The sequence below is a fragment of the Stenella coeruleoalba genome, assembly GCF_951394435.1.
Source record: "Stenella coeruleoalba genome assembly, chromosome: 20".
NCBI classification, from domain to species: domain Eukaryota; kingdom Metazoa; phylum Chordata; class Mammalia; order Artiodactyla; family Delphinidae; genus Stenella; species Stenella coeruleoalba.
Genome location: NC_137166.1, coordinates 18,017,163 through 18,044,742, shown reverse-complemented (window position 1 = coordinate 18,044,742; position 27,580 = coordinate 18,017,163). Strand labels below are relative to the sequence as shown.

Below are 27,580 nucleotides of genomic sequence, written 5' to 3'. Positions count from 1 at the left end.
TATAGTATAACTGGAGCTGCAGAATTACCCTGGGCTTATTTAGAGTGGTGTTCAGGTATGCTGATAGTGTGCTCCCTGTGCTACCTCCAGGCTTTCTCAACAAACTCTGTGCCAGAAAACAACCTGTGAAAGCACGGCGCTCCAGAGCTCTGGGGCCACAGTGCTCATGCCCAGATTCCAGGTTCAAACCAGTAACTTGCAAGCTATGTGACCTTGAGCAAGTTGCGCAACCCCCACGCCTCAATTTTCCCACCTGTCAGATGGAGAAAATAATAGTACTCAGATCATACAGTTATTGTGAAGATTCAATGTCTAGTAAAATGAGCCTGGCCACATAGTACGTGCTATAGAAAGTGTCAGTAGTAATAGTAGTAGCAGTAGTAGTAGCTGTTGTTGTTATTAGTATTAGTATTATTACTACTACTACCATCACCACCAAAGGCTTGAGCCGGGGTTGCCTTCAAAGTAGTATTTGTTAGGTGGTAATATTCTGGGGGAGGTGACATGTTTCCTCGGAAGGTCATTAGCAGGAATTCCCTGGCAGTCCATTGGTTAGGACTCTGCGCTTTCACTTCCGAGGGCACGGATTGGATCCCTGGTTGTGAAACTTAAGATCCCACAAGCTGCATGGCACTGCCCACCCCCCCCAAAAGTCATTTTATTCAACTATACTTCAGTAAAAAATAAATTTAAAAAGACAGGTCATTAGCAAAGTCACAGTAAGATAACACTCCACACTCATTAGGATGGCTATAATTAAAAAACAGAAAATGACAGGTGTTGGCAAGGATATGGAAGAATTAGGACCCTCATACACTGCTGGTGGGAATGTTAAATTGTGCAGCCACTGTGGAAAACCGTCTGACAGTTAATCAAAAAGTTGAACATAGTTACCGTATAATCTAGCAATTCCACTTCTAGGTATATACTCAAGAGCCTGGAAAACATATGTCCACACAAATACTTGTACACAAATGTTCATTGCATTATTTGTAGTAGCCAAAAAGTGAAAACAACCCAAATGTTCATCTACCAGTAACTGGGGAAACAAGATGTGGTATATCCACACAATGGAATACTAGTCAGTCACAAAAAGGAATGAAATGCTAATACACCCTATAACATGGATGAACTTGAAAGCATCATGCTAAGTGAAAGAAGCCGGACACAAAAGGCCACATGCTGTATGATTCTATCCACATGAAATGTCCAGAAGAGGCAAATCCATAGGGACGGAAAATAGATGAGTGGTTACCAGGGGCCAGGGGAAAAGGAGAGGAATGGGAGCTGACTGCTGATGGGCACGTCTTCTTTTTGGGATGTTGGAAATGTTCTAGAATTAAATAATGATGGTTGCACAACATAGGGAATAACTAAAACCCACTGAAATTGAACACTTTGAATGGGTGAATTTTATGGGAATTATATCTCAGTTTGAGAAAATGCCAAGGGGGAGAAAATAAGATCATTGGTGAAACAGAAGCTCTTTGCGGGAGGAGGGCTCCTGCTCTGAGCTGTTAGTCAACACCCTCGAGCTGCTGGGTGAGTCTGCACAGCCCCTGCTATCTGAAGAAGCTTGGTTTGCAGGCTTCTCATAAACAGAAGGGATTCCAGGAAGCCATAGCCACCTACCTGCCGAAGAAAATGGATGCCCAGATAAGTTTGATGTATTGTGTAATCAAAGGGCAGGCAGGCGGGCTTTCCAGATGAGCCTAAGCTAAGGGCTTCAAAGGGTGTTTAAAAGACCGAGCTGTAGCCTGACTGGTCCAATCTCCTGCCCAGTCAGCAGAAATGGCACATTAAGAATGAGAGAGGAAAGTATTCAAGCTGGCATCAGTGGCATGTGTTTGCCCTGTCGTAAGGGGTTTAGTTACTGCACGGTTCTCCTGTGGAATTGACTGAGGAGGGAGGGTTTTTTTCCCCTTGCCTGGCGTGCCTAGCCCTAACTCCTTTATGTTAGAAAGCAGGAAGTTCTCTGGGAATTAACACCCTAATTTAAGGGTGCTCTTATTTAAGCAAATTAAGGCCTTTGGGGATGGCCAGGTGACTCCTCAGATTTTGCCAGGGCCAGCGAGCCCTGTTACCAGCCAGGGTGTTGAGCCAGCTTTATTTGCAGCTCTTAGAGCCAGTTCCTGTGCCGCCGAAATTCCCCAAAGACCTCGTCTAAATGGGCCTTTTCAGCTGTCGGCACACTGCCTGCCTGTCAGCACTTTAGCCTTCCACCTGCACTGCGGGTCTTAATGAGATGCCCAGTGGCTGTCTCGGGAACAAACTGCTCCCATCTGCAACCCGACACTCCCTTCTGGTGACTTATTGCCCGGCAAGAAGAGGCAGAGACAACCAGGGAGGAGACACACTGACAGAACAGATCAGAGGGGCAGGGCAAGGTGGAGGTTTAGGTGACAGGCTTTAGGGTTCAGCTGGCCTGACTTCAATTTCCAGCTCTGCCTGTTTGCTTGGCTGTGTTACCTTGGGCAAGTCACTTCACCTGTGTAAACCTTGTTTTAGGTTTATTCACCTGTAAAATGGGGCCACAGTACCTGCCTCCCAGGGTTGTGAGGACTGACCGAGATTCTCCATGATGCTTCTCATGCTCGATCACTTGCTGGGAACCATGAGTGTGAAATCATTAGGCTGATGTGTCATCCTAGCCTGCCTGCAAGGACTCATGAAGTTATGTGGGTATTTCTGGCTCATGAGCATCCTTTCCTCTCTTCTGTTGGGGGCTGACCACAGGTCCCTTAGTCAGCATCTAAACTGAATTGATTGAAAGCTCTCAATTCCCAGCCATTCCTGGCCCGCTACCATGGCCTCTGCAAAGTGCGTTCACCTCTGCTGGTCCATGTCTTCAGGGTTCATCTGAAGGGCCTGCTCTCTGATTGGCTTTGGAGCCATCTGGGTCCTCCTTGGGATCTGGCTGGATGTTTGAGGGAGACAAAGGTACCATTTATTCGTTCTGTAAACATTTATTGAGAACCTATTAAGTGCTCGGCAGTGCTATAGATGGGGTAGATATACAGGGGTGAACACGACATTGCGGGGGCAGGCAAAACCCCTGCCCTCATGGAACTTATGTTCTCTTGGGAGGATATACCAAGTAAAAGAAGCAGGGAAGAAGAATAAGGAGGGGGAGTGGAGGCAGTGGGATGACCTTTGAGTGAAGGAAAGGAGAGAGGGTCATCTCTGGAGGGCTGTGAGTAGAGCAGAGGCATGTCATGATCTACCCGAGATTTTAACAGGCTCACCGGGACTTCTATGCAGAGAAGCAGCTATGGGAACCTGGGCCAGAATTGGGAAGACATTAGGAGGCTACTGCAATAGTCCAGGTGTCAAGAGATGAAGTGTGTCTATGGGGAAAAATGGGTTGGGTGCTCTGCTGTGTCCATGTTCTTCTCTCATGCCCCATTTTGACCCTTCTGCCCGCCACCTGTCACATGTGCTTTGTTTTTATTAGTCACAGCACTTAACTGTGCTAGCCAGAGGTTTGGAGTGATTTGTCAGCTGGTGTTCAGAGGGTTGGGGTTGGGAGGCATTGGAAGCAACCAGTCATTGTGGCCTCAGTTGAGCCCCTTCATTCCCTCCTCCTGCCTCACAGCACCTACGATGTTAAGCCCTAAGCATGTCTAGTCCAGGGCTTCTGTTTGAGGATCTCAGGCCTCTGAGAAACTATCAAAGACCACAGAGCATCCCGTAGGTCTCCACATCTTTACTCAATTCCAGGGACTCCTGCCTTCTCTGACGTCCATTTCCATACCTGGAACCTTGGCTCAAGTCAGAGGTGCTCACTGCTAAGTCCTCAGGGAGGGGGTCAGGCAGAGCAGAACAGTAATGTGGGAAACTTCCTTCCATGGCCACAGAGAGGTTTCCAGTTGCCTGCGAAGGGGCAGATGCTGCTCCTCTGGACCCAAAAGGTTGGTCAGGAGGATGGGAGCAGATTGACCTCCCCAAGTTTAGAGCCTGTCCACAGGCAAGGGGCCACTACATCCAAAAGCAGGAGTGGCAGGTCATCAGGGGTGTGGATGGGGCCAGAGGGAGGCACTTATAGGAGTTTGGTTTACTGAGTGCGCCCCAGGGTCTGCACCACCTTGATGGCCTTGTCTCTCTGGCAGGGTGACCTCAGAGACGGCTGCAGAAGTTTGTAGTTCCAAAAATCTATAATATGAACAACCACAAAGGAGGCTCTGGCTGAGTGATTGATGAGAACACTTACCTTGCCCAAAGATCCTGTGGTGTGCGGGGACCATTCTTTAGAAAGAGGAAGCTGAGACTCAAGGTTTAATTTTCCTGAAGTCACATGGCTAGAGGCATAGATGAAATTAAAATCCAGATCTATCTAGACTCCAATCTGATACACTGAACCTCAGGGCTGTACAGGGGCGACACCCGATGAAGCCATGTGTATGTGAGAGGGAACATTGGGGAGGCTGGCAGCCCTCTTCTGTGTTTGGGGTCAGCAAAGACATTTCCTTCTCCTCTCAGGTGGCCTCACTAATTCTACTCTCTACTGGCCCTTATCTTGCCCTCTGGTGCCTTTGTCACCGACCCTTCTAGAACGACTCAGCCCTGTACATCTTGAGGACCAGTCTGTCTCTTCTCCCCGTCTGTCCCTCACTCTGCAACTTACCCTCCTTGCCCCTTTGCCTCTGGACCAGTTCCATGGGTCAATGTCCCTCTTAAAGCATGACTCTTGGGGGAAAAACAAAAACAAAAACAAACAGCATTCGTCATTTAGACCATTAGATTGTAACCCTGAGAGTGTACTTAGCAAACCACAAATAGAATCGAACAGAACAGGACCAGATAGCCTCCCATATCCTGGGTGTCTTATTTCTGATAATGCAACTGAAGTCGGCATTAGGGGTTTGGGGAACCCGAGTGCAGGGCTTACCTGTTGAAGTCAGTCAACCAAACACCATCCCTCCTTCAGTTCAAAGAAAAGAAAAATGTCTGTTTATGTGAAGGTGGGAAAACAAACATGAAGCAATTCCAGTGGTACAAAGGGACATAAAAGCAAGTGCACCTCCCACCGTTTACTCACTCCACCAGCAGCTCACCTCCTGAGACAACCAGTGGTACCAGTTTCTTGCATCCTTTGGAAGATGTTCTAAGCACATTCTCCATCCCATTTTGCTTTTTGCCTTTCTTTTTAGAGACAAGTTCCTCACATATTATTACATGTAGATTTACTCGATTCTTTTTGGTGGCTACCTCGTTCTTTTAAATTTCTGCACTGTTTTCTATTCAGTGGATGCCCATTGTTTATTTCACCAGGCCTCTGTTGATGCTGTTTCTCTCTTTTGCCACTGTAGTGAGGCTCCTTGTACATCTGCCCTCGTACACAGGTGTGAGTCCATCTGTGGGCTGAGGTCCTGGAGGTGGGCTTTGCTGGATGAGGGAATAATAAGCAGGTGAAATCTATACACATGGTCAGGATGCCCTCCAAAAAAAAGTCATACTGGTTCTAGTAGCCACGCTGTTCAAGAAGGCCTTTGAGCCCCACATCTTACAGTTCAACCTCTGCGTCACGGATGAGAAAACTAACCCAGAATGAATGAAAGGGACTTGCCTGAGCCCTCGTCTTCCTGACAAACCCCAGAGAGAATCTGTCACCTGACTTGGTTCTTCTTCCTAGATCAGCTGACCAGAGCTCCCCTGTAGCACCTCTTCCTTCTCCAGTCACATGTGGGTCATCCCCCCTCTTTCCCACCACTCACATGGCCCCCTCCCTATGCATTTGGGTTGCTAGGATTCTCAGGGGGGTCGCGGTCCCTTGGGGACAAGTCCTCTGAGCATTTGCAGAAATTTATGTTTTCCTACAGAGTAAACAGTAAGCAATTGGTCCCTCTGAGGTTTTTTTCTTTGTTTTTTTTAACTTTTTGAATGGATAATATGTTCATGGCTAGAAAATCAACCAATATAAAAAATCATACAATGAAAAGTTCTACTCTTCCCCGTCCTCTTTTGGTCCAACAGCAGCACCTACCCCAGAGCTGTAATCTCAGTTATTGGTTTCTTCCAAAGTTTCTTTATGCAAATACAAGCAAAGGTGAACATGTGTTCTTATCCCCGTGCACTACTTTGCACCTTGCTTTTATCACTTTAATGTCTTAAAGTTCATTCATGCAGTGCATCAAGAGCCTTCTCATTTGTTTTACAGCCACATAGTATTTCATTGTAAGGGAATTCTATAGTTGATTTAACTAATCCTCTCTTGATGGATGCTTGGGTTGTCTCCCTCCCATGTTTTGCTACTACAAACAGTGCCTTTTTGAATAACCTTGTACATATGTCATTTTGCATGTGTGCAAGTTTCCAATTTTTGCTTGGAAAATGGGATGAAGCCGGGTAGGGAAACCACAGAGTCTTGTAAGAATTGCAACCAGAAAAATAAAGCTTGAGAACCGCTGCTGGGACAGGTGCCACAGGTCCTTGTGGCAGCAAGTGTACCCCAACGTCTTACGAGAGTTACCCCGTGACTCTGGCTCTGTGCAGCACCTGCTTGTACCTGGGACCCGTGGGCCGGTGGTCTTCATGTAATTTTCTTTTCTTCTTTTGTTGTCTTGCCTACTTGGAATTCTTGGAGTGAGCACGCCAGTCTGAGAAGCTTCTGCTTTTTCCCGGGACTCGGAGGGATGCCGGGTTGGTTGTGGGATTTCTTTCCCAGGAGCCTGTCCACGGTGGTGGGCGTGGGGCGCTGAGCGTTTACCTTTAGAGCCAGTTGAGCAGATTTATTTAGCAAACACTCTTGGAAGCAACTGCCTTTCCCATCAATGCTTATTTGTTCTTGATGATGCAAAATGATGCTAGCCTCCATCGAAAAAGAGAAAGCCTCCTCTTGTAAGCGCTCTCGGACAAGAGAGCACTTGTTTTGGAGTCATCTGCAAATGCATGTGACCTGGAGACTCTGTGGGAAATGCCTAACTTGTGCAGCCTTGGCATCCAGCTGTTCTTTGGGTCCGTTTGAGGGGTTGTGTTCCAAATGTCAGAGGCAGAGGGCCCAAGCTTTTCCAGCACAGCCCACAGTTGGAAATGGTGCAAGCCTCATATTCGTTCTTTGTGTTGGAGAAGAGGTTTCCAGACCTTGTTCATGAGTTAATGAATGATTCAAAATTCCAAGCTCCACGCCGGCTTCCTGTGTTTCCACAGCCGGTGTCAGTGCGTTTCCGTGTCATCCAGTGCTCAGGAAATACTGCGCCCAGATTGATGCGTGCTTCTATCTAGGTTATATTCTTGTACAGAGAGTCACCCTCTGGTTTCAGCAACCTACCTTTGTGCCCAGCGTGGGTTTGTACCCATCTCACCTTGCTCTCAACTTCCCCTGGAGCCTCTCTCCTCCCTCAAGCCAGAACAGTTTTATTTATTTTTATTTATTTATTTTAATCATTTATCTATTTTAAAATTAATTTTTATTAGAGTATAGTTGCTTTATGATGTTCTGTTAGTTTCTGCTGTACAGCAAAATGAATCAGTTACACGTATATGTACATCCCCTCTTTTTTAGATTTCCTTCCCATTTAGGTCAGCAAGGCAGAACAGTTTTAGCCTAGTGGATCAACCAGCCTTGGCTGGTCCTGGGTGTGTGACTTTAACTTCAAAGACTGGCTCTCTGACCTTGAGCAAGTGACTCAAGGCTTTCTGGGCCTCAGGGGCTCATCAGGATCAAGGGGATTAAAAAAACCCCACCGGCTTCATAGCAATTTAGGAGTCAGTGTTTCTGAGGTGCTCAGCATAATACCCGCACGTAATGACTATCATTAGATTGAATATTTACTCTTCTACTTATTGTTAATTAAGAATTATTTATGGCCTGTCTTTTCCCTCTCCACTTTTTCATAACTCTGACCTTGCGTTATTAGGTGAATGGATTGAGTCTTTTTTGAACCCTGGGACTTAGACTCATGGAGTCCTCCTCAAAGGAAAGCTTAGCAACTACTTTATTTTTTACAGATTCATTGAGATGTAATTTACATACCATACAGTTTACCCATTGCAAGCATACAGGCAGATGATTTTTATAAATGTACACAGCTGTGAGGCCGTTGCCACAACCCAGTTTTAGAATACTTTTATCACCTCCCAAGTTCCCTTGTGCCTGTTGGCAATCAAGCCCACACCCGCCCCAGCTCCAGGCAACCACTGATCTGCTTACTGTCTCTAGTTTTCTAGAATTTTCATATAAATGGAATATGTCTTTTGTGTGCTTTTTAAAAATACCCAGGCCTGGGCCCTGCCCCAGACAAACTAAATCCTATCTCCAGGACTGATAGTCTTTTGCAGACTTTTGTCATTTTCTTTAACTTAGCATAATGCCTTTAAGGTTTATCTATGCTATTGTATTTTGTTCCCTTTAAAAAAAATTATTTATTTATTTATTTATGTATTTATTTATGTATTTATTTATGGCTGTGCTGGGTCTTTGTTGCTACGCACGCACAGGCTTTCTCTAGTTGCGGACAGCCGGGGCTACTCTTCATTGCAGTGTGCGGGCTTCTCATTGCGGTGGCTTCTCTTGTTGTGGAGCACGGGCTCTAGGCGCACAGGCTTCAGTAGCTGTGGCTTGCGGGTTCTAGAGCGCAGGCTTAGTAGTTGTGGCGCACAGGCTCAGTTGCTCTGTGGCATGTGGGATCTTCCCGGAACAGGGCTCAAACCCGTGTCCCTTGCATTGGCAGGTGGATTCTTAACCACTGCACCACCAGGGAAGTCTCTTTTGTTCCCTTTTATTGCTGAGTAGCTATACCATATTTTACCTATCCTAATAACTATATAGTTGGAATTTTTTTTGATGGGAAAATGGGGAGAAAGAAGAAAATTGGGAAAGAAGATCTTTAAAAGTATAGTAGTGTTCATACCCTAATTTTAGAAAAGCAGAAGATATTGTGGGATGCAGATTAGGGGAAGTAAGCGAATCAGGAAAGGGGTGGACCAGGATCTGAAGCATTGACAGTGGCTTCTCTGTGTGGTTGGGACCATGAGTGCTTTGTGCTTTTGGCTCTTCTTTTTCTTTTTTTATTTCTCTCTTTTTTAATTTTTTGGTAATAGTTTTGAGATATAATTCACACATTACACATTATACCCATTTAAAGTGTAGGATTCAGCCAAAGCAATCTTGAGGGAAAAAAAACAGAGCTGGAGGAATCAGACTCCCTGACTTCAGACTATACTACAAAGCTACAGTAATCAAGACAATATGGTACTAGCACAAAAACAGAAATATAGATCAATGGAAAAGGATAGAAAGCCCAGAGATAAACCCATACACCTATGGTCAACTAACCTATGACAAAGGAGGCAAGGATATACAGTGGAGAAAAGACAGTCTCTTCAATAAGTGGTGCTGGGAAAACTGGACAGCTACATGGAAAAGAATGAAATTAGAACACTCCCTAACACCACGCACACAAAAAAAACTCAAAATAGATTCAAGACCTAAATGTAAGACTGGACACTATAAAACTGCTAGAGGAAAACATAGGAAGAACACTCTTTGACATAAATCGCAGCAAGATCTTTTTTGACCCACCTCCTAGAGTGATGGAAATAAAACAAAAATAAACAAATGGGACTTAATGAAACTTAAAAGCTTTTGCACAGCAAAAGAAACTATAAACAAGACAAAAAGACAACCCTCAGAATGGGAGAAAACATTTGCAAACGAATCAACAGACAAAGGATTAATCTCCAAAATATATAAACAGCTCATGCAGCTCAGTATTAAAAAAACAACCCAATCAAAAAATGAGCAGAAGACCTGAATAGACATTTCTCCAAAGAAGACATACAGATGGCCAAGAGGCACATGAAAAGCTGCTCAACATCCCTAATTATTAGAGAAATGGAAATCAAAACTGCAATGAGGTATCACCTCACACCAGTTAGAATGGGCATCATCAGAAAATCTACAAGCAACAAATGCTGGAGAGGGTGTGGAGAAAAGGGAACCCTCTTGCACTGTTGGTGGGAACGTAAATTGATACAGCCACTATGGAGAGCAGTATGGAGGTTCCTTAAAAAACTAAAAATAGAACTACCATATGACCCAGCAATCCCACTACTGGGCATATACCCAGAGAAAACCATAATTCAAAAAGACACGTGCACGCCAGTGTTAACTGCAGCACTATTTACAATAGCCAGGTCATGGAAGCAACCTAATTGCCCATCGACAGATGAATGAATAAAGAAGATGTGGTACATATATACAATGGAATATTACTTAGCTATAAAAAGGAATGAAATTGGGTCATTTGTAGACACGTGGATGGACCTAGAGACTGTCATACAGAGTAAAGTAAGTCAGAAAGAGAAAAACAAATACCATATATTAACGCATATATGTGGAATCTAGAAAAATGGTACAGATGAACCAGTTTGCAAGGCAGAAATAGAGACACAGATGTAGAGAACAAATGTATGGACACCAAGGGGGGAAGGCAGTGTGGGGTGGTGGTGGTGTGATGAATTGGGAGATTGGGATTGGCATATATACACTAATATGTATGAAATAGATAACTAATAAGAACCTGCTGTATAAAAAAATAAAAATAAATAAAATGAGATGCCAAAACAAAAGGAAAAAAAAAAAGAATGCTTCTTGGTGCCACTTGTTGCCGGGCTGCATCCTCATTAAAAATAATAATAAATAAATAAATAAAAATAAGTGTAGGGTTCAATGGCTTTTCGATATATTCACAGAGTTGTGCTACCACAAACAATTTTAGAACATTTTAATCATACCAGAAAGAGATCCCTTGCCCTTACCTGCCACCCCCTGGCTCTCCCCCTTCCCACCCCCCAGCCCTAGGCAACCAAGAATCTATTTTTCAGTCATAGATTTGTCTATCCTGGATATTTCATATAAATTGAACCATACAGTACGTGGTCTTTTGTGACTGGCTTCTTTCTCTTAGCATAATGTTTTCAACGTTCATCCGTGGTGCAACTTGTAGCAGTAATTAATTTCTTTTTATTGCAGAGTAATATTCTGTTGTATGGATATACCACATTTTGTTTGTTCTTCAGTTGGACATTCGGTTTGTTTCCACTCTTTGGCTGTAATGAATAATGCTATGTCATCTGTGTTTTGTCACTTTTTTCCCTCTAATATATGCAAGGTACTGCTTTTGAAATTCGAAACAAAAGACTAAGATTTGGGGGAAAAAAAGATGTGGGTAACAAAAGCACCCTGATAAGAAGTGACTAAGGAATGTGATGAGTGTGTTTTTTCCTATCACGTTAGCATCCAACAGCCCACAGTAAATGGAAGCGAAATCACTGAGTGTGCTTGCATCCTACTGTAAGAGAGACAGGTGGGGAAAGAAAGAGGCCTTGAAACCCATAAGACCAGACCAGGCCGAGGAGAATCAGGACAATGCAGGGGTTCTGACTGTGGGTCTTCGGACCAGCCAGATCTGCCGGTCATTGCCGTGTGACCTTGGGAGAGTCACTTAATATCTCTGAGACTTTACTGATAAACCCGAGGGAGTGATACTTCCCTCATTGGTTGTTATGATAAGTTATTTTGCCTCTTGCCTCTCCTAGGGAAGCCTTTGTAGGATCATTCTCCACCCACTGGGTGCTCCAAGCGCCTGGGGGAAGGTTTAAAACATACCCATGCTGGGGCTTTGCCAGCCTTGGAGAACTGTTAGCCTGGGGCATGGCCCAGGCCTGGTTATTTTTAAAAAGCTCCCCAGGAGAGTCTCTGTTCAGGGCAGGGCACATTACACTAGACCCTGGATGGAGATGAGGTTAGAGGTATTTTGGTCAAAGTGCTTTATTTCACAAGTGGACAACCGAAACCTGGAGAGCCCTTTCCGGTGCACTGGGGCCTAGGACCCAGTCCTGAAGTGAGGGGCCAGCAGGAGGGGGAGGGAGAAGGGCCCTCCCTGGCCTTGGGGAACTCACCAGAAAGGAAAAATGGGCAGTATCTGTGGTGTGGAAGGGAGGCTTTTCTTTCTAATCAATAAGCAAACAGTTCCTGGAGTTGCCCAACCTGGCCACAGGAATGTTTGCTGGGTTGCAGTCGGTGGGAATGATCAATTATCACCTTTATTCAGGTGGGTGGGGTGTTTGTGTATTTAACACACAGCGCAGGGATAATAAAACTCTTCCAATTTAGTGTGTAAGCCAGAGGGCTTCTTGTTCTTTTTGATGAAACCAAACCAGCTTCGCTCCCTGTGACGGTGAAGAGGTCCCTGTCCACCTCTGCAGCAGGCAGGTGGTGGTATTCACTTGCTTCCCCTGCCTCCCTTTTTTAAGTGAATGGAGGTGAGGCTCCTTGGCAGTTAGCCTCCACTCTGGAAAACTGAAGCCAAGCCTTTGGTCTCGGACTTGAGCAGAGAAGCCGCCCCTTCTTCTCCAGCGGAGCCACCAGACCCCCACCGAGGCAGGAATATTGAGATTAAACAGAGTGAGGTTTTATCAGTGGGCTCATTTCTGAACCATCCAGGAGAGGCCTGGAGAGGCAAAGGATTTAAAACTGAACTCTTTTCTGGCCTTGATCTGAAAGAGGGGAAGGGGACTGGGGAGACCCTCTAGCCCTTCTAGACTGGAAGGACAGGAGCCTGCACCCCTCCCAGGCCTGAGTGGGACCCACATGCTGGTGTTACTCTCATTCCACTAGAATGTGAGCCCCAGGAGTGCAGGGATCACTACCTGTTGTGTTCACGCCTGGGTCTTCAGCACCAGAATGGGGCCCAGCACGAGAGGGTGTGCGGTGCCGAGCAGGCCACGGCACTCTGCTCCTTGCTTCCCCACGCTGCCATGTGGCTCAGTCCCTTGCTCTGGCACGCAGCCAGAAGCTGGGACCGTCTCTTCAAATGCCTCTTTTTGAGGCCTTCCCTAAATGCCCTTTATTAAATTGCCTCCTCCAGCCCTGCTGCTGCACAGAGCCTTGGAACCCCCTTACCTGCTTATTTTTCTCTGTTAACACTTTTCATTACTGACACTTAATAAGTTTTTTTTTTTTTTTGGCTGTGCCACAGGGCATGTGGGATCTTACTTCCCCAACCAGGGATCGAACCCGCACCCCTTGCACTGGAAGTGTGGAGTCTTAACCACTGGACCACCAGGGAAGTCCCTGACACTTAATAATTTATTTGTTAATTATCTCTTCCCCATTGGAATGTAAGCCCCGCGAGGGCAGAACTGTGCTTTGTTCACTGCTGTATTTCCCAGGCCTTAGAATGATTCTTGGCAATGAGTAAGGGCTCTGTAAATATTTGTTGAAGAAAGAATCCTCGAATCAGTCCCTTGAAGGAAATGAGGATGTCTCCTTTTACAGAATGGGGAAAATGATGCTCAAGGGAAGTCAAAGTAACTTGCCTACAGTGGCACCTAAGAAGCGAAGCTGGGATGTGACCTTAACTCAGTATGACCCCGTTCACACAGACGTAAAACCATAAAAGTATTTGCACTGGCTGTTAACCAACTGTGGAAGTGCCATTTATGACATTTTTCATGGGGCTGATTACGATCGACATCCATGGTGTTTGCTGTCTGAGAACTAAAACAGTGCTAGCCCAAGCAGAAACACGATCTGGGAGCAAACAGGCGCTGCCGCAGCGACCCAGGCAGCATGAGTAACCTTAAGACAAAGGGGGAAGATCACCCCTTCATCCTGTGGGCTCCCCCTTGCAGGGGCCTGGGCTAATTTGTCCTTCATCTGCAACCTCACTGTTTTCTCCGCGCACTGATGCCCCCCTCTCCACCACAGTGTTTTTTTCTGTTTTTTGGGTTTTTTTTTTTTGCTGTATGCGGGCCTCTCACTGTTGTGGCCTCTCCCGTTGCGGAGCACAGGTTCCAGATGCGCAGGCTCAGCGGCCACGGCTCACGGGCCCAGCCGCTCCGCGGCATGTGGGATCTTCCCGGACCGGGGCATGAACCCGTGTCCCCTGCATCGGCAGGCGGGCTCCCAATCACTGCGCCACCAGGGAAGCCCCACCCCAGTGTTTTTTAATTTAGTTATTTTTATTTATTTATTATTTTTGGCTGCGTTGGGTCTTCGTTGCTGCGCGTGGCTTTCTCTAGTTGTGGTGAGCGGGGGCTACTCTTCGTTGCAGTGTGTGGGCTTCTCATTGTCGTGGCTTCTCTTGTTGTGGAGCACGGGCTCTAGGCACGCAGGCTTCATTTGTTGTGGCGTGTGGGCTCAGTAGTTGTGGCACGCAGGCTCTAGAACGCAGGCTCAGTAGTGTGGCGCACGGGCTTAGTTGCTCTGTGGCATGTGGGATCTTCCCAGAACAGGGCTCAAACCCGAACCCGTGTCCCCTGCATTGGCAGGCAGATTCTTAACCACTGTGCCCCCAGGGAAGCCCCACCCCAGTCTGTTTTGATGGAAACAGAAGTGGAGGAGACTTTGGTCCTTGCGTCCCACCCAGGCAGCGCCCGTTGTTGACATCTGTTTTTAGGGTGTGAGTTAAATGAAGATGTAGCCCACTTATAATTTGTTCTGGGCAAGGACATGCTGGGAGGCTGGGAGAAAGAACTCAATAAGCTTCATGAAAGTAAACTTCTCATCCCTGGGATCCCATGGGAGCTGCCGGTCTACAGGGGCAATTTGATGGGGTGCGGGTGCCCAGCTGAGGACGCCCTGGGAGCACAGTGCACAGGCTCTGTGGACACACCTGCAAGTTGTGCTTGCACAATGTGATATTCTGAGCTGCTCAACTTCCCCAGAAGTGTCTGGGAGTTAAGTTGGCTGATCAGTGGAACTCTGATTTATTTCAGCTTATGTAACGTGGTGGCCTAAGGGGGAACATTCTTGAATCTAAAGTTTAAAACTTCCTCCTTTGCTTGGCTGTCTGACTGTCCTTACGTCTTTCTGAGGCCCTGGAACTGGATTTCCAAGGTGCCGCATTCATTCAGAGAGAGAGGGAGGGAGTGAGTGTGTGTCAGGGGAAGATGGGGTCAGGGAAACTTGGCTATTTTTATTCTGGTTACTCTCCACCTGTCCCATTCTGTTGTGTAAACTAACTTCCCTGTGGCCACTCAGCTAGCAACTAGTCTCGCAAATGGTTTATCAAACCAAGAGCCAGGCTGCCTGGTGGTTAAGTCCTGATGGGGCATCAGACCACAGGCTTTGCCACTTCATAGCTGTGTGGCTTGGCCAAGTCTCTTCACTGAGGCTTCTGAGACTACTTCCTCGTTTAGAAGCTAGGGCTGCTGGAGTCTACCCCCCAGGGCCGCCGCTGTGTCTAGTCAGGCTGTCAGGTTGTGTTACTGTCCATAATTCTCAGTAGCAAATGGACACACATAACTGGAGACTTATCAGGGCTAAGAAGATAGTCTTCCTAGTGCAACTTGAATCTCTTCAACATCCCCCGAGTGTGGACAAACGGGAGACCTCATCATCCTTTCCCTCCCATTTTTTAAACATAAAATTATTTTTCTGCTGAGCGTGGGTGCCCATTAAACTTGGAATGGTTAGTAAATTTGTGGACACCCACCAAAGGGAGACATTCTAAAATCGTCCAGTGCCATCAAAGAAAATGGAACCTAGAAAGAAATTCTCTAGGAGGTGGTACCCGTGGAGAACTGTGGCTTTGTGGCTGGAGTTACAAACACTGCTGCTTACTGGCGAGAAGGGACTCCTGCCCAGCTAGATGACACACGTCTGTCTCCTCAGGGTGCCGTTCATCCATCAACTTAGACTTCTTGTCCTTTATCTTGAGTATTTAAGTTAGAAATCAAAGCCCTTGATTTGGGGGTACACAATGGCAGTGTGGCCCCGGGACCTCCAGGAGCCTCAGAAGGCTCTCTGATCTTGCCCTCGAGGTTGTGTGTGTAATTTTCTCTTCCAACGCCGAGGTCCAATGGTCCTTGAAACAAAGGTAAATGCAGTTTTCTTTGGTGTTAGCTATGGGAAATGCCTTCTGAGGAGTGGGAGACAAGCCATAAGGTACCCCTTTGTGTGTGGTGTGGGGAAAACACTACTTTCAAGTAGTTGCTTCTAAGAGACTGGGTTATCCCACTCATTACCAGATAACTCAACTATGGTTAGCTGGCTTTGATAGCAGGCCCCGTCCTTCTATCTCCCTGAAATATATGGAGGCTTAGGAGACTGTCTTGATCCTACCCACTCACATTCCAGCTGGGTGGGGGTGGGAGAAGAAACGGGATCCTTCAAGCAGGACTGTTCGTGGCACAATGGCAATTCCAAGCAAAGAATGTTGCTGAGCGCTCAGAGCCTACCCCAGGACCAAAGAGCTTTTCGTGGACTTGGAGTTAATTTTTCTTTGAACTTCAGTCATCAATTGCAGAGTGAAGAAGTAGTAGATTAAAGCTACATAAAAGAGTCACAGTGCGTTAAAGATACTTTTTAAGTCGCTTAACTTTTGTCGTTTTAAAAAGTTATTTACTGTAATTGTAAAACACCACATAATACAAAAACATTTAAGGAAAGCACGTTTCAAAAAACTGCCTCCAATCGTACTTTTTTCAATCTTCCCTCCACCTCCACTCAAATTACTGCTAACCTCCTGCTGTGTAGAATTCCTGCTGTTCTAGAATGTCTTTTTTCATGTTTGTTTCTCCATAATAAGTATTCCATCCCCATTTTGCATATGGGAACAGTGGTGAGGAACACTCACTCTGGGATCCGACAGCCCGGCCCCTTCTCCCACTAACCTTTAATTCAGGGCAAAGAAAATAGGGATGGTGATGCCTATACCTAAGGGTGACTGCGGGCGGGGGATTCAATCTGAAAACTGGATTTAAAGAGCATAGGGCAAGGGTCTGGCTTGTAGAGACAGGCACGAGGAAGAATGGTTAGGCACGTGAACTCTCAGACTGCCTGGGTCCCAATCCTCGTTCTGCCACTTAACTAGCTGCCTCAGTCTCTGCATCTCTAAAAAGGGGATGCTGCTGGTAGCAACCTTGAAGTGTTCTGGGATTACACGAGTTAATATTTGTAAAGTGCTTAGAAGAGAGCCTGACACATAGTGTTGTCACTTGTTTAAATATTAAGAAAATAGTGAATAAAAGGTAGTTGAAGCTGTTAGTTGAATGTGTAGTTTTTGATGGTGATAATGATGATATGGGGTTGAAAAGATCTTCCCGTTTAGAGATGGCCATTGGGTTCTTGGCTCTCGTCACTGGGATTAGGTTTCTAAACCAAGTGACCAAATAACAAGTTTAGGAAAGGACAAGCTGACTTAAAGAATACTTCATCCTTTGCTAGCTTTATTTTTGTTTAACTTTTTATTGTAGAAATGTTCAAATATACCTAATTCCCATGTACTGATCCTCTGGTTTCTACAGTTCGCCATTCTTGTTTCCTCCTACATGCTGGCATTAGTGTTCACCGTACCCTGAGATGCTGCCTAGCCCTTGCCAGGGTTGAAAGCAAGCTTCCCAGAGCCTTCCCGGAGCTGGAGATCCCCTTGGTCTTTCCTATAATTTCTAGTTTGTCAGCCCAGAGGCTCAGGTTGCACAGAAAGATAATGAGCACCTGGAAATTCAGGTTGAGCCTGCCTGTCATGGGCACACTACTTCTGTCACTTCTCAAAGGGCGGAGCTTAACCACCATTCAGACGAGATGCCCCAGAGCAGGTTAAGAGCCTTGCATTAAGTTATTTGCAAAACCATTTTCATTTTTTTAGGCCACCACCCTTGGCAAGTCCAATCATGCTTGTCCCAACTGCCCAGATTTGGGCTGGCTGGGAAAAGGAATTCAGTGTGAAAAATGAGGGCAGCTCTTGTTACCTGCTAATATGACAAGCCCCCAACACAGTCCGGTGCCCCCATTACTTCTGCTGGGGTGGGGTTGGGGGAAGGTTATTGGAAAAACATTTTGTTTTGCTAGTTTGAAAAGAAATTCCTGTTTTAGATTTAAAGGGTAGTATCTGCCCATCCTTTAAGGATTTTGTGTTTCTTCTTGCTTCTGTTGTCATTTTTTGGTTCATCTGTTCGTTTAGCAAATGCTTGTCCTCTAGCTTGTCTACTCAAATGCACAGAAATCATCCTCATCCCCTTCCACTTGCTTTGTTCTTTCACTTTCAAAATGTGATCACATTCACTGTCTTGGTTAATCCTCACAAAACCCGGAAGAGGTGGGCTCACTCAGTGGTGGAATCCTTCAGGATCCAGTAGAGAAAACTGAGGCCCAGAGAGGTTAAGCATTTTACTTAAGGCCACTCAGTAAGAACATGGCAAGGGAATTCCTTGGTGGTCCAGTGGTTAAGACTCTGCGTTCTCACTGCTGAGGGCCCGGGTTCAATCCCTGGTCGGGGAACTAAGATCCCACAAGCCTCAGTTTCTTCATCTTCAAATTGGGGATAATCATGGTACATATCCCCTCCGGCCCCCAAACATGGTCTTACTTTCGCTGGCAAGGGTGGGGCTGTCGGTTTCAGAAAAGTTTGCAAGGGTGGCTCCTAGTGGAAGAAATGAAAACTGCAGTCTAGACATCATAACTGGCTTTAGGGCTTTCTGGCAGAGACCTGATCCTTACGCATTTTAAGGTGTCTAGCCGTGCAAAATTGGCACAAAAGTAGGAATTTTTGTAAAAGATCTCTTGGACAAAATCGAACGCCCACTGGAAGAATGAGGGGGCGATTATTTGAAAGGGAGGAGAACAGGCCAACTTGAGAGTTTCCCAGAAAGAACTGTTTTATCAACTGTTCCTTCTGCCTGAAAGGCCCTTGAGCCAGGTTTCTGCAAGGCTGGCTCCTTAGGTCTCAACTAAGACGCCTCCAACTTCACAGAGGCCAGCCCTCACCATCCAGTATAAGTTACACCCTCCTCACACCTTCCTCTTCCCCTGTCAGTCTTGTATCACCTTCTTTAATTCCTTTATATCTAGCATTTGTCACTACCTGAGATTTGGTTTTGTTACATGTCCATCTCTTCCACAACAGTGTAAGCTCAAGGGGAGCAGGTGCCTTGTCTATTTGTTCACAGAATTTTTTTCATCCTTAGAGCCCAGCACAGTTTCTGACAAATAGTTTGATGGAAGCCTGTTGAACGAATGAGTCTTTTAGGACTCTGATGTTTAGTGCAGACACTTTTCACCACAGCTTCTCCAGCATTGGATATTAATACTTTTAAAGTTTTAATACTTTAATAACTATAAAACTTTAAATAGTTTTGTCTCTAAGCCACTGATCCTAAGTTCCCCCACCCAAGTAGTTCTCTTCTGTCTTTTGCATTTGTCTTGCTGTGTTGTATGTTCAGGTAGAAGAAGACTTTCCTATGAAATCTTCATTGTCTCCCTTAACTGACAGTGATGAGTTTCTCCACTGGGCCTCAGATTGCAAGCAGGCATTACCTCTCAATGCCTCGGAAAATAAGCATATAATCAGTACTTAATGAATATCACAATTATCTATGTCTTTTGTGGAAAATTGAATAAATGATTAGCCAAAGCTACGTTTGTTTTAAAATTTTTATTTAATAGTGTCTATTATGTGCCAGGCACTGTTCTGTGTATCTTTTTTTTTTCCTTTTTTTTGGCCACGTCACGTGTGTGGAGTCCTAACCACTGGATTGCCAGGGAACCCCCATGTTCTATGTATCTTAAAACAAGCCTAGTAGGTAGTTGCTATCGATGACTTCATTCTACAGATGGGTAGACTGAGGCATGGAGAGATTCAATGACTTGCCCAAGGTCACAGAGCTAATAAGCAGAGCTGGGACTTGAGCCCCACCCTTGCCAGGGAAAATAAGACCATGTTTGGGGGCGGGAGGGTAAGTACCATAATTACCCTCATTTTGAAGATGAAGGAACTGAGGCTCAGAGAAGTTAAAAAATTTGCCTAAGTCCTCACCCTTAACCATGTAGCTGTGATGCCTCCCTCTTATTATCTGCCACTGTTTACTGAAATGTAAACTGTTTATTTAAATGTAGTTAATCCACAGCATCTCACCGTACCTAGGTCTCAAACTTTTGGACTCGGTAGATATTCTATCTCAGTTATTTTTCATATCATCAAGAGCCATCTGAAGGAGAGGCCCTTTTTTGTTATTGAAAAGGAGAAGTTACTTTCTTTTCTTTTCTTTTTTTTTTAAAGGTGGAGTCTTTTTTTTTTTTGTTTAATAAATTTATTTATTTATTTTTGGCTGTGTTGAGTTTTCGTTTCTGTGCACGGGCTTTCTCTAGTTGCGGCGAGCGGCGAGCGGGGGCTACTCTTCATCGCGGTGCCCGGGCTTCTCATTGTAGTGGCTTCTCTTGTTGCAGAGCATAGGCTCTAGACGCGCAGGCTCAGTAGTTGTGCCTCACGGGCTTAGTTGCTCCGCGGCATGTGGGATCTTCCCAGACCAGGGCTCGAACCCGTGTTCCCTACATTGGCAGGCAAATTCTTAACCACTGCGCCACCAGGGAAGCCCAGAAGTTACTTTCTAGACAGCTTACTGTTTTCAGTCTCCAGGTAGATGAGAAAAGAATCGAACCACAATTAAGTCGCCCTGTAATTGTGAAGGACATAATGATGGCTTCCACTACTTTGATATCTTTGCTGTTCTGTCATCAGACTATGGTATGTTTTACTTGTGCCTGTTTTGTGTGAGTCAGGCTTTTGGTGGGTGAATGAAGTTCGATTTCTAGTGAAGGAATGCTCTTTAATCTCCTCAGTTTCCTAATCACTGTGATTTATACCCTGCAGTGAGTTTTGAAGGATGCACCGGTCTACCAAAGACAGTCTATGTTTCTGATGACACCCGATTCAAAGTGGGCACAGATGGCGTGGTTACAGTCAAACGGCCTTTACACCTTCATCATCCAGAGATGAGTTTTCTTGTCCATGCCTGGGACTCCACCCGCAGGAAGCTCTCCACCAAAGTGACCCTGAAGGCAGTAGTGCACCACCATCACCACCACCATCATCATGTACGTTGGAGTGTTTCTTAGAAGTTCACTATTATTTTAGTATGCTGCTTAATCCAGGTTTCTCTGCCTTGGGTAATTTCTTGCTGTGGGTGTGTCCTGTGCACTATGTGATGTTTAGCAGCATGCCTGGTCTTAACCGCTAGATGCTTGCAGCACTCTGCCAGTTGTGACAACCAAAATTGTCTCCAGACACTGCCAATGCCCCCTGGGGGTGGGCGGGGAAGGGGTGCTAAATAGCCCCTAGTTGAGAACCATTGGTCTAGCTGAACTAGTTCTTGCTGTGGATTTTTTGTTGTTGTTGGGTGGATGGCAAGATACACTACCTTATTTCTGCAGGTAGTGTAGAATAGGGGGTAAGGGCATGGATTCTGTCTGGGATTGGGTACCAGCCCTTCTATTTACTACCCGAGTAGACTTGGGGGAATTATTTAATCTGTCTGTGCTTGAATTTCCTTATAAGTAAAATGGGGATAATAATGACTACATGAATTATTACATGTGAGTTGCTGGAACTATAGTAGGTGTATGATAAGTACTCAGTAATTGTTAACTGTTCTTCTCATTCTCTTCCCAGAGGAACAATGAACACGAGTTCAGTTCTCTGGTCATTTTGCTCTTCGTGTCTCTAGTGGAGAGGGCCTTGGCAAAGAAGGGGAAGAATCAGCAGGAAGCTTTTGCCTGTTTGGACTGTAATCTCCACAAGATCCTTCCCCATTGTATCTGCAGTGCCTGGCCTTTGGGCCTGGCACATACCAGGAGCCCAGTAAATATTGAGTGGACAGATGGGTGCATTGGCCACAAATGAAAGGATACATGTCTGCCCAGGTTCTTGGCAAGAATGTTTCGGGAAATTGTTAACCAAAGCCAAATGCCTTTGCCAGTTTCTAAACTGCTCCCATGGTGCTGCCTACTGAAACGTCTCTCTGGAGGGCCATTCTAGTTGTATCCCGCTATCGCGTTGGGAGCGTGGAAGTACTGTAACTGCCAAGGCCTTTCAGGCTGGCTCTTGTCTTTCTCCCTGAAGACTGTTAAGATTCTAGGAATTTAATAGTCCTGATAGATCTGATTTTTCTCCCTGGTGTAATTGGCCAGACCAGAAAAGTGGGGAACTAAATTAACATAGCTTCCTGACTTAAGTCTCCAATTAATTCCATCATTCATGTAAGTCCAGCCTGGTAAGTTCTTGCTGGGCAGCTGTGTATGGAAGCCTCTTATGATGCACAGATGTAAACAAAGTTGATTTTTCAACTTTTCCTCTTCACCTTTGCCATCTGCCTTCATGATTATGTTCAGATACGTATTATAGAAAAGCACAAATTACAGTGATTTATGTAAAATAGAGTATTTCTCTTTCAAGTTAAGGCGATTGAGTGGTAAGTTGTGGCCAGTATGGAGACTCTTGTAGTCATCAGGAGGCTAGGTTCTTTCTTTCCTTTCTGTTCTATCATCCTCAGCATATGCCTCCCATCCTCAACAATACCTCATGATCCAAGATGGCTGCTGGATCGCCATTTATCATACCTTTCCTCTGGATGGTAGGAAGTTGGAAGGGAGGAAGCCCAAAAATGTATCACTTAGTTGTCCACCTTTTAAAGAAGGCTTTGTGGAATTTTGAAGCAATGTTTCTGCTTACATCTCATTAGTTGGAACTTGGCTTCATGGTCACACCTAGCTACAAGTGTAGTACAGGAAATGTAGTTTTACTTAGGTACATTGTTGGACACAAAATTTATATATATATGGGGAGAGAGACAGAGGGAGAGAAAGAGAGACTTTTGATTTTAAATAAGAAAGAATGGATATTGAGCGGTAGGTGGCAACTCTACCACAGCTGGTTTGAGGTTGACTTTGGTTTGCCCCTAGTTCAAGGGACCCTTGTGGTGCCAGGTGGCCCTACACTGGAACGGGTGATAATCTTACCTCTCTTTTACTTCATATAAGAATAGATCCTATATATATCAAAACATCACATCGTACACCTTAAATACAAACAATTTTTATTTTGTCAGTTATACCTCAAGAAAGCTGGGGAAAAATATAAATAGATCTAACTTTCCAGTTTTGTCTCTTTGGTTGGATGGGTTTTCTTGGTCTGGTATCCTTGTTTTCTGAGGGATGGATCCCATGTTCAGTATGTTTAGACACGATTCCTTTTAATTTCACACATGAAGGGAATTCCCTGGTGGCCTAGTGGTTAGGATTCTGGGCTTTCACTGCCATGGTCCTGAGTTCAATCCCTGGTCAGGGAACTGAGATCCCACAAGCCATACGGCACTGCCAAATAAATAGATAGATAGATAAATAAATAAATGTCTTTATTTAAAAAAAATAATAATTTCACACATGAAGATGTTAATGGTATGTTTTGCCAGCACAATGTTCATCATTATTTATTATCATTCTCTGAAAATATTCCATAGTCCTGATGTCAGCAAGGTGTGCTCTTTGCCTTCCTCTTCAGTATGGTAAATGAATTTGCATTCATTCATCAAGGCCTGTTTTTTTTTACCATGGCTGTGCAAGATGATCATTTTTAGGCTTAGAATACTGTGTTGAGAATCAGTTTAGTATTTATTCCTGTGCTCAGGTCAAATCCCAAATTCCACTTCATTAAAACCATAACTCAGTGTTTCCCAACCAATCCAACCATCATCTTCATCGTTAGCATTTATTGAGCACGTACTATGTTTCAGGCAGTATTCTAAGTGCTTTACTGCAATACTAGTATCACGTTTTATCCTTCCAAAGACCCTATGAGGCAGATACTAATATAATCCTCATTTTAGACGTGAGGAAAGTGTGGGACAGAGAAGTTAAATAATCAGCTCAGGAAGGTGAGGTGTCACAGTGAGGATACAAAGCCAGGCAGCCTGGCTCCAGAGCCTGCCCTTGGCCAGGGCAGGACTGCTTCTCTAGGAGGTTAATGCAGAGGGTGTGTGTTAAGGGGTGTGTGAGTGACTAGTATACAGAAAGGCAGGATTGGGAAGGATTTTGTGATGATATCTGGTCATATTTCATGTCTGTCTTGTGCATTTTGAGTCACATTTTAAAAGCCAGGAAGCAGGGCTTGACTCTCACTTGACAGACAGGGATGGGTGACTCTGTGGAGGATGGAAAATGTAATTGTCCTGGAACCTTTACTGTGTTACTACCAATCACTTTAGAACACTTAAAACAATTTGGAAGATCTTTCCTTCCATCTTCAGCTATCTTATTTCCCTGTGTGTGCATAAAGTTATCGCACATGAAAACTGTTCAATACAAGTCTCAAAGGGCACTTTTGGTTCCCATGCAAACAACTTCTGTTAGAACAAATGGAAACCATACAGATATACTAACACAGTGAGAGTAAGGGATTAGTATTGATCACAAAGTAGTAAGTTCCCAAAACTTACTCACTTAGGCTAACTCTACTTTGGAGACCTATATCACTAGGAAAAATATAAAAGAAAAGAATATTAAAAACACCTGAATATCTAATTGTTGAATAAGCTCTGATAGTAAATCATTGGAGTATAATGTCCTATTAAAAATGACAGGCGTGGGACTTCCCTGGTGGCACAGTGGATAAGACTCCGTGCTCCCAATGCAGGGGGCCTGTGTTCGATCCCTGGTCAGGGAACTAGATCCCACATGCATGCCGCAACTAAGAATTCGCATGCCACAACTAAGGAGCTGGTGAGCCTCAACTAAGGAGCTGACAAGCCGCAACTAAGGAGCCTGTGAGCCGCAACTAAGGAGCCCACCTGCAGTGACTAAGACCCGGTGCAACTAAATAAATAAATAAAATAAATACATAAATAAAATAAATATTTTTAAAAATGACAGGTGTGAGATATAGGCTTGAAATAACTCTTAAATAATGTCAAACCTTCAAACCTATCATCGTGTGTGCATAATGATTACTGAACTCTGGACACTAAGAAGGATCAAAAGAGGAAACCGTCTTTCTGATACGGTAAAGAGGTCCATTGGGTTTTGTTTTGGCTGTTTTATTTTGTTGTTAAACGAAAGCCGTGCCCTGCCCTCAGAAGGCTGGAGATGCTGGCTGCCTAGGTTGTTCAGCCCGTATCATCTTTCCTGAATTATCTCATTTTGTTCCTCATCTTCTTTCCTCTTAGGACTCTCCCTCTGGAACCCAGACACAAGTGCTCACATTTCCCAGCTCCCACCATGGTCTCAGGAGACAGAAGAGAGACTGGGTTATTCCTCCTATCAGCTGCCCAGAAAATGAGAAAGGCCCATTTCCTAAGGCTCTGGTTCAGGTACAGAAGGAAGTTCTCTATTTCTCTGGGAGGAATTTGGCAGAGAAGGACCAAGGAGAGAAAGGGAAAAGAGCCAATGTCAGAATCCTTCCTTGCTAATTCATTTCTTTCTGTTTTGTCTTCAGATCAAATCTAACAGGGAAAAAGAAACCAAAGTTTTCTACAGCATCACTGGCCAAGGAGCCGACGCACCCCCTCTTCATGTGTTTATTATTGAAAGAGAAACAGGATGGCTAAAGGTGACGGAGCCTCTGGATAGAGAACATATTGCCAAGTACATTGTGAGTGTCTCTTAAAAGCACTTAATGATGGGGTTACATCCTTTCAAAATTTTTTTGGTCAACTCACGCTGATCATAGATCAGATGTTCTGGACATTTGAAGAGCTTAACTTGATACCTTTAGACCTGTTGATAAGGAGAAATGACAGGAGAACCTGAAAAAATTGGGGGCTGTTCATGTTTTCCTTGTTAGGAATAAAGTGGGGAGAGTCCTGGGGCATCAGACATGATCTTAGACCCAAGATGTCAACCTGTTCTTGGGACTCAAAGTCCCTGACACATAGGCAGAGGCTGGTGTTGATGTTGGGGAACAAAAACTATTTCTGGGCCTTGAGAGCAGTGTGAGCTTAGGGAAGCTGGGAGGTAATGCTTTGATGCCAAACACAGGGAAGTCTGGGGGGAACGCTAGATTCGAGCAGCCAGAGCAAATTCGACCCTGCTTGGAACCAGTCAGAGTGTTTTAGGCTTCCACCTTTATCTCCTAGGCCCGGCCCCCAGCCCTTATGTGGGACATGGGGCTCTGAGCTGGTGGATGTGTTCTCCAGCCCATGGTCTCACAGGTCATGGTCTTAACCAGTGTCATGACCTCACTGAAGCAGCAGCACGTGTGTGGGGGATGTTCTGTGCTTGGGGCGGGGCAGGGGGGGGTCCATGCATACTTGAGTGGGAGGGAGTGGGGGCCGGGTGGAGCCCACTCTGCTCTGGTTGGAACACTTCTCCCACCTTGTCTTCCCGAGTAACCCTCACCTGGCTCTTGCAGCTCTTCTCTCATGCTGTGTCTTCAGACGGGCAAGCAATCGAGGAGCCGATGGAGATTGTGATCACCGTGACCGATCAAAATGACAACAAGCCTGAGTTCACCCAGGAGGTCTTCAAAGGGTCTGTCACGGAGGGCGCTCTTCCAGGTACGTCCAGCAACGAGGAGATCAACACCCATCAAGACACTTAGATGCTTTGCACCCCCAAGTGTTGGGGCTGGCGTTTGGGGTCAGACCCTTCATATGCACAGAACTTCTTTGGAAGACACTGTTTGTGTGTAAAACATCCTACCTATAGAAATATGTATAAAATGTTTAAGCCCAGTTTAAGAAAAGAGCAGTTTAAGAACAACCTTCCCTGATTAAGTAACAGATCCTTGTTAGTAGTTTACAGACCCTGTACAATCCTTCCTGATCACATTTTTTCCCTCCTCCGTAAAGACAGCCACCACCCTGACTTTTGTGATAATCATTCCCTTGCTTTCATTTATCTTTTACCACGTGTGTACTTACAGTTTTGCCTACTTTTCTACTTGGTGACAAACTGTTTTTCCAAGGTGGCTGAACCAATTTATACTCCCACCAGCAATATATATCATGGAATTGTTTGACTTGTTTTTGGCCAGTCTGTTGAGTGTGTAGTTATATCTCAACATAACTTAAAATGGAATTTCTCTGATTATTAATGGACTAAATAAGCATCTTATCATATGTTTGCTGACCAGCTGGGTTTCTTTACAACTTGTCTATTCAAGTCTTTTGCCCTTTTTGTCTCTTGGGCTGTTTGTCTTTTGCCTATTGATTTTTCTTTTTTTTTAAATGACAAATTTTATTCCAAAAGGGCTCCAATAGTCCCAGAGACATTGATGTAGAGTTTGAATAGTGTTTCAGGTAAAGTGAAAATGGCTAAAAGCAATATTTCTAGTTAATATATTTTTAGATAATGTGATTTTAAATGTTTCAGTTAAAATGTAATAAATATTAATGAACTTATTTGCAAAACAGAAACAGACCCACAGACAGAAAACAAACCTATGGTTACCAAAGGGGAGAGGAGAGGGGGATAAATGAGATAGACAACAAGGTCCTGCTGTATAGCACAGGGTACTTTACTCAACATCTTGTAATAAACTATAATGAAAAAGAAAAAATGTAATAAATATTAAAAATAGATGTTTTAGGGCTTCCCTGGTGGAGCAGTGGTTGGGAATTCGCCTGCCAGTGCAGGGGACATGGGTTCAAGCCCTGGTCTGGGAAGATCCCACATGCCGCGAGCAACTAAGCCGGTGCTCTACAACTGCTGAGCCTGCGCTCTAGAGCCCGCGTGCCACAATTACTGAACCCGCAGGCTGCAATTACTGAGCCCACATGCCCGGAGGCTGTGCTCTGCAACAAGAGAAGCCACCACGAGATGCCTGTGCACCACAAGGAAGACTCGACAAAGCCAAAAATAAATAAA

General features: G+C 44.9%; 1 protein-coding gene across 1 annotated transcript in view; it reads left to right on the top strand.

Annotated features, from left to right (window-relative positions):
• Window positions 1–27,580, top strand: part of CDH1 (cadherin 1) — a 79,047-nt gene that overhangs the window by 29,573 nt on the left and 21,894 nt on the right. Inside the window, exons 3-6 of the mRNA XM_079907713.1 lie at window positions 20,595–20,818; window positions 24,940–25,083; window positions 25,209–25,364; window positions 26,124–26,268. Of these exons, the coding sequence (XP_079763839.1) occupies window positions 20,595–20,818; window positions 24,940–25,083; window positions 25,209–25,364; window positions 26,124–26,268 (669 nt within the window). The remainder of the gene's footprint in view (window positions 1–20,594; window positions 20,819–24,939; window positions 25,084–25,208; window positions 25,365–26,123; window positions 26,269–27,580) is intronic.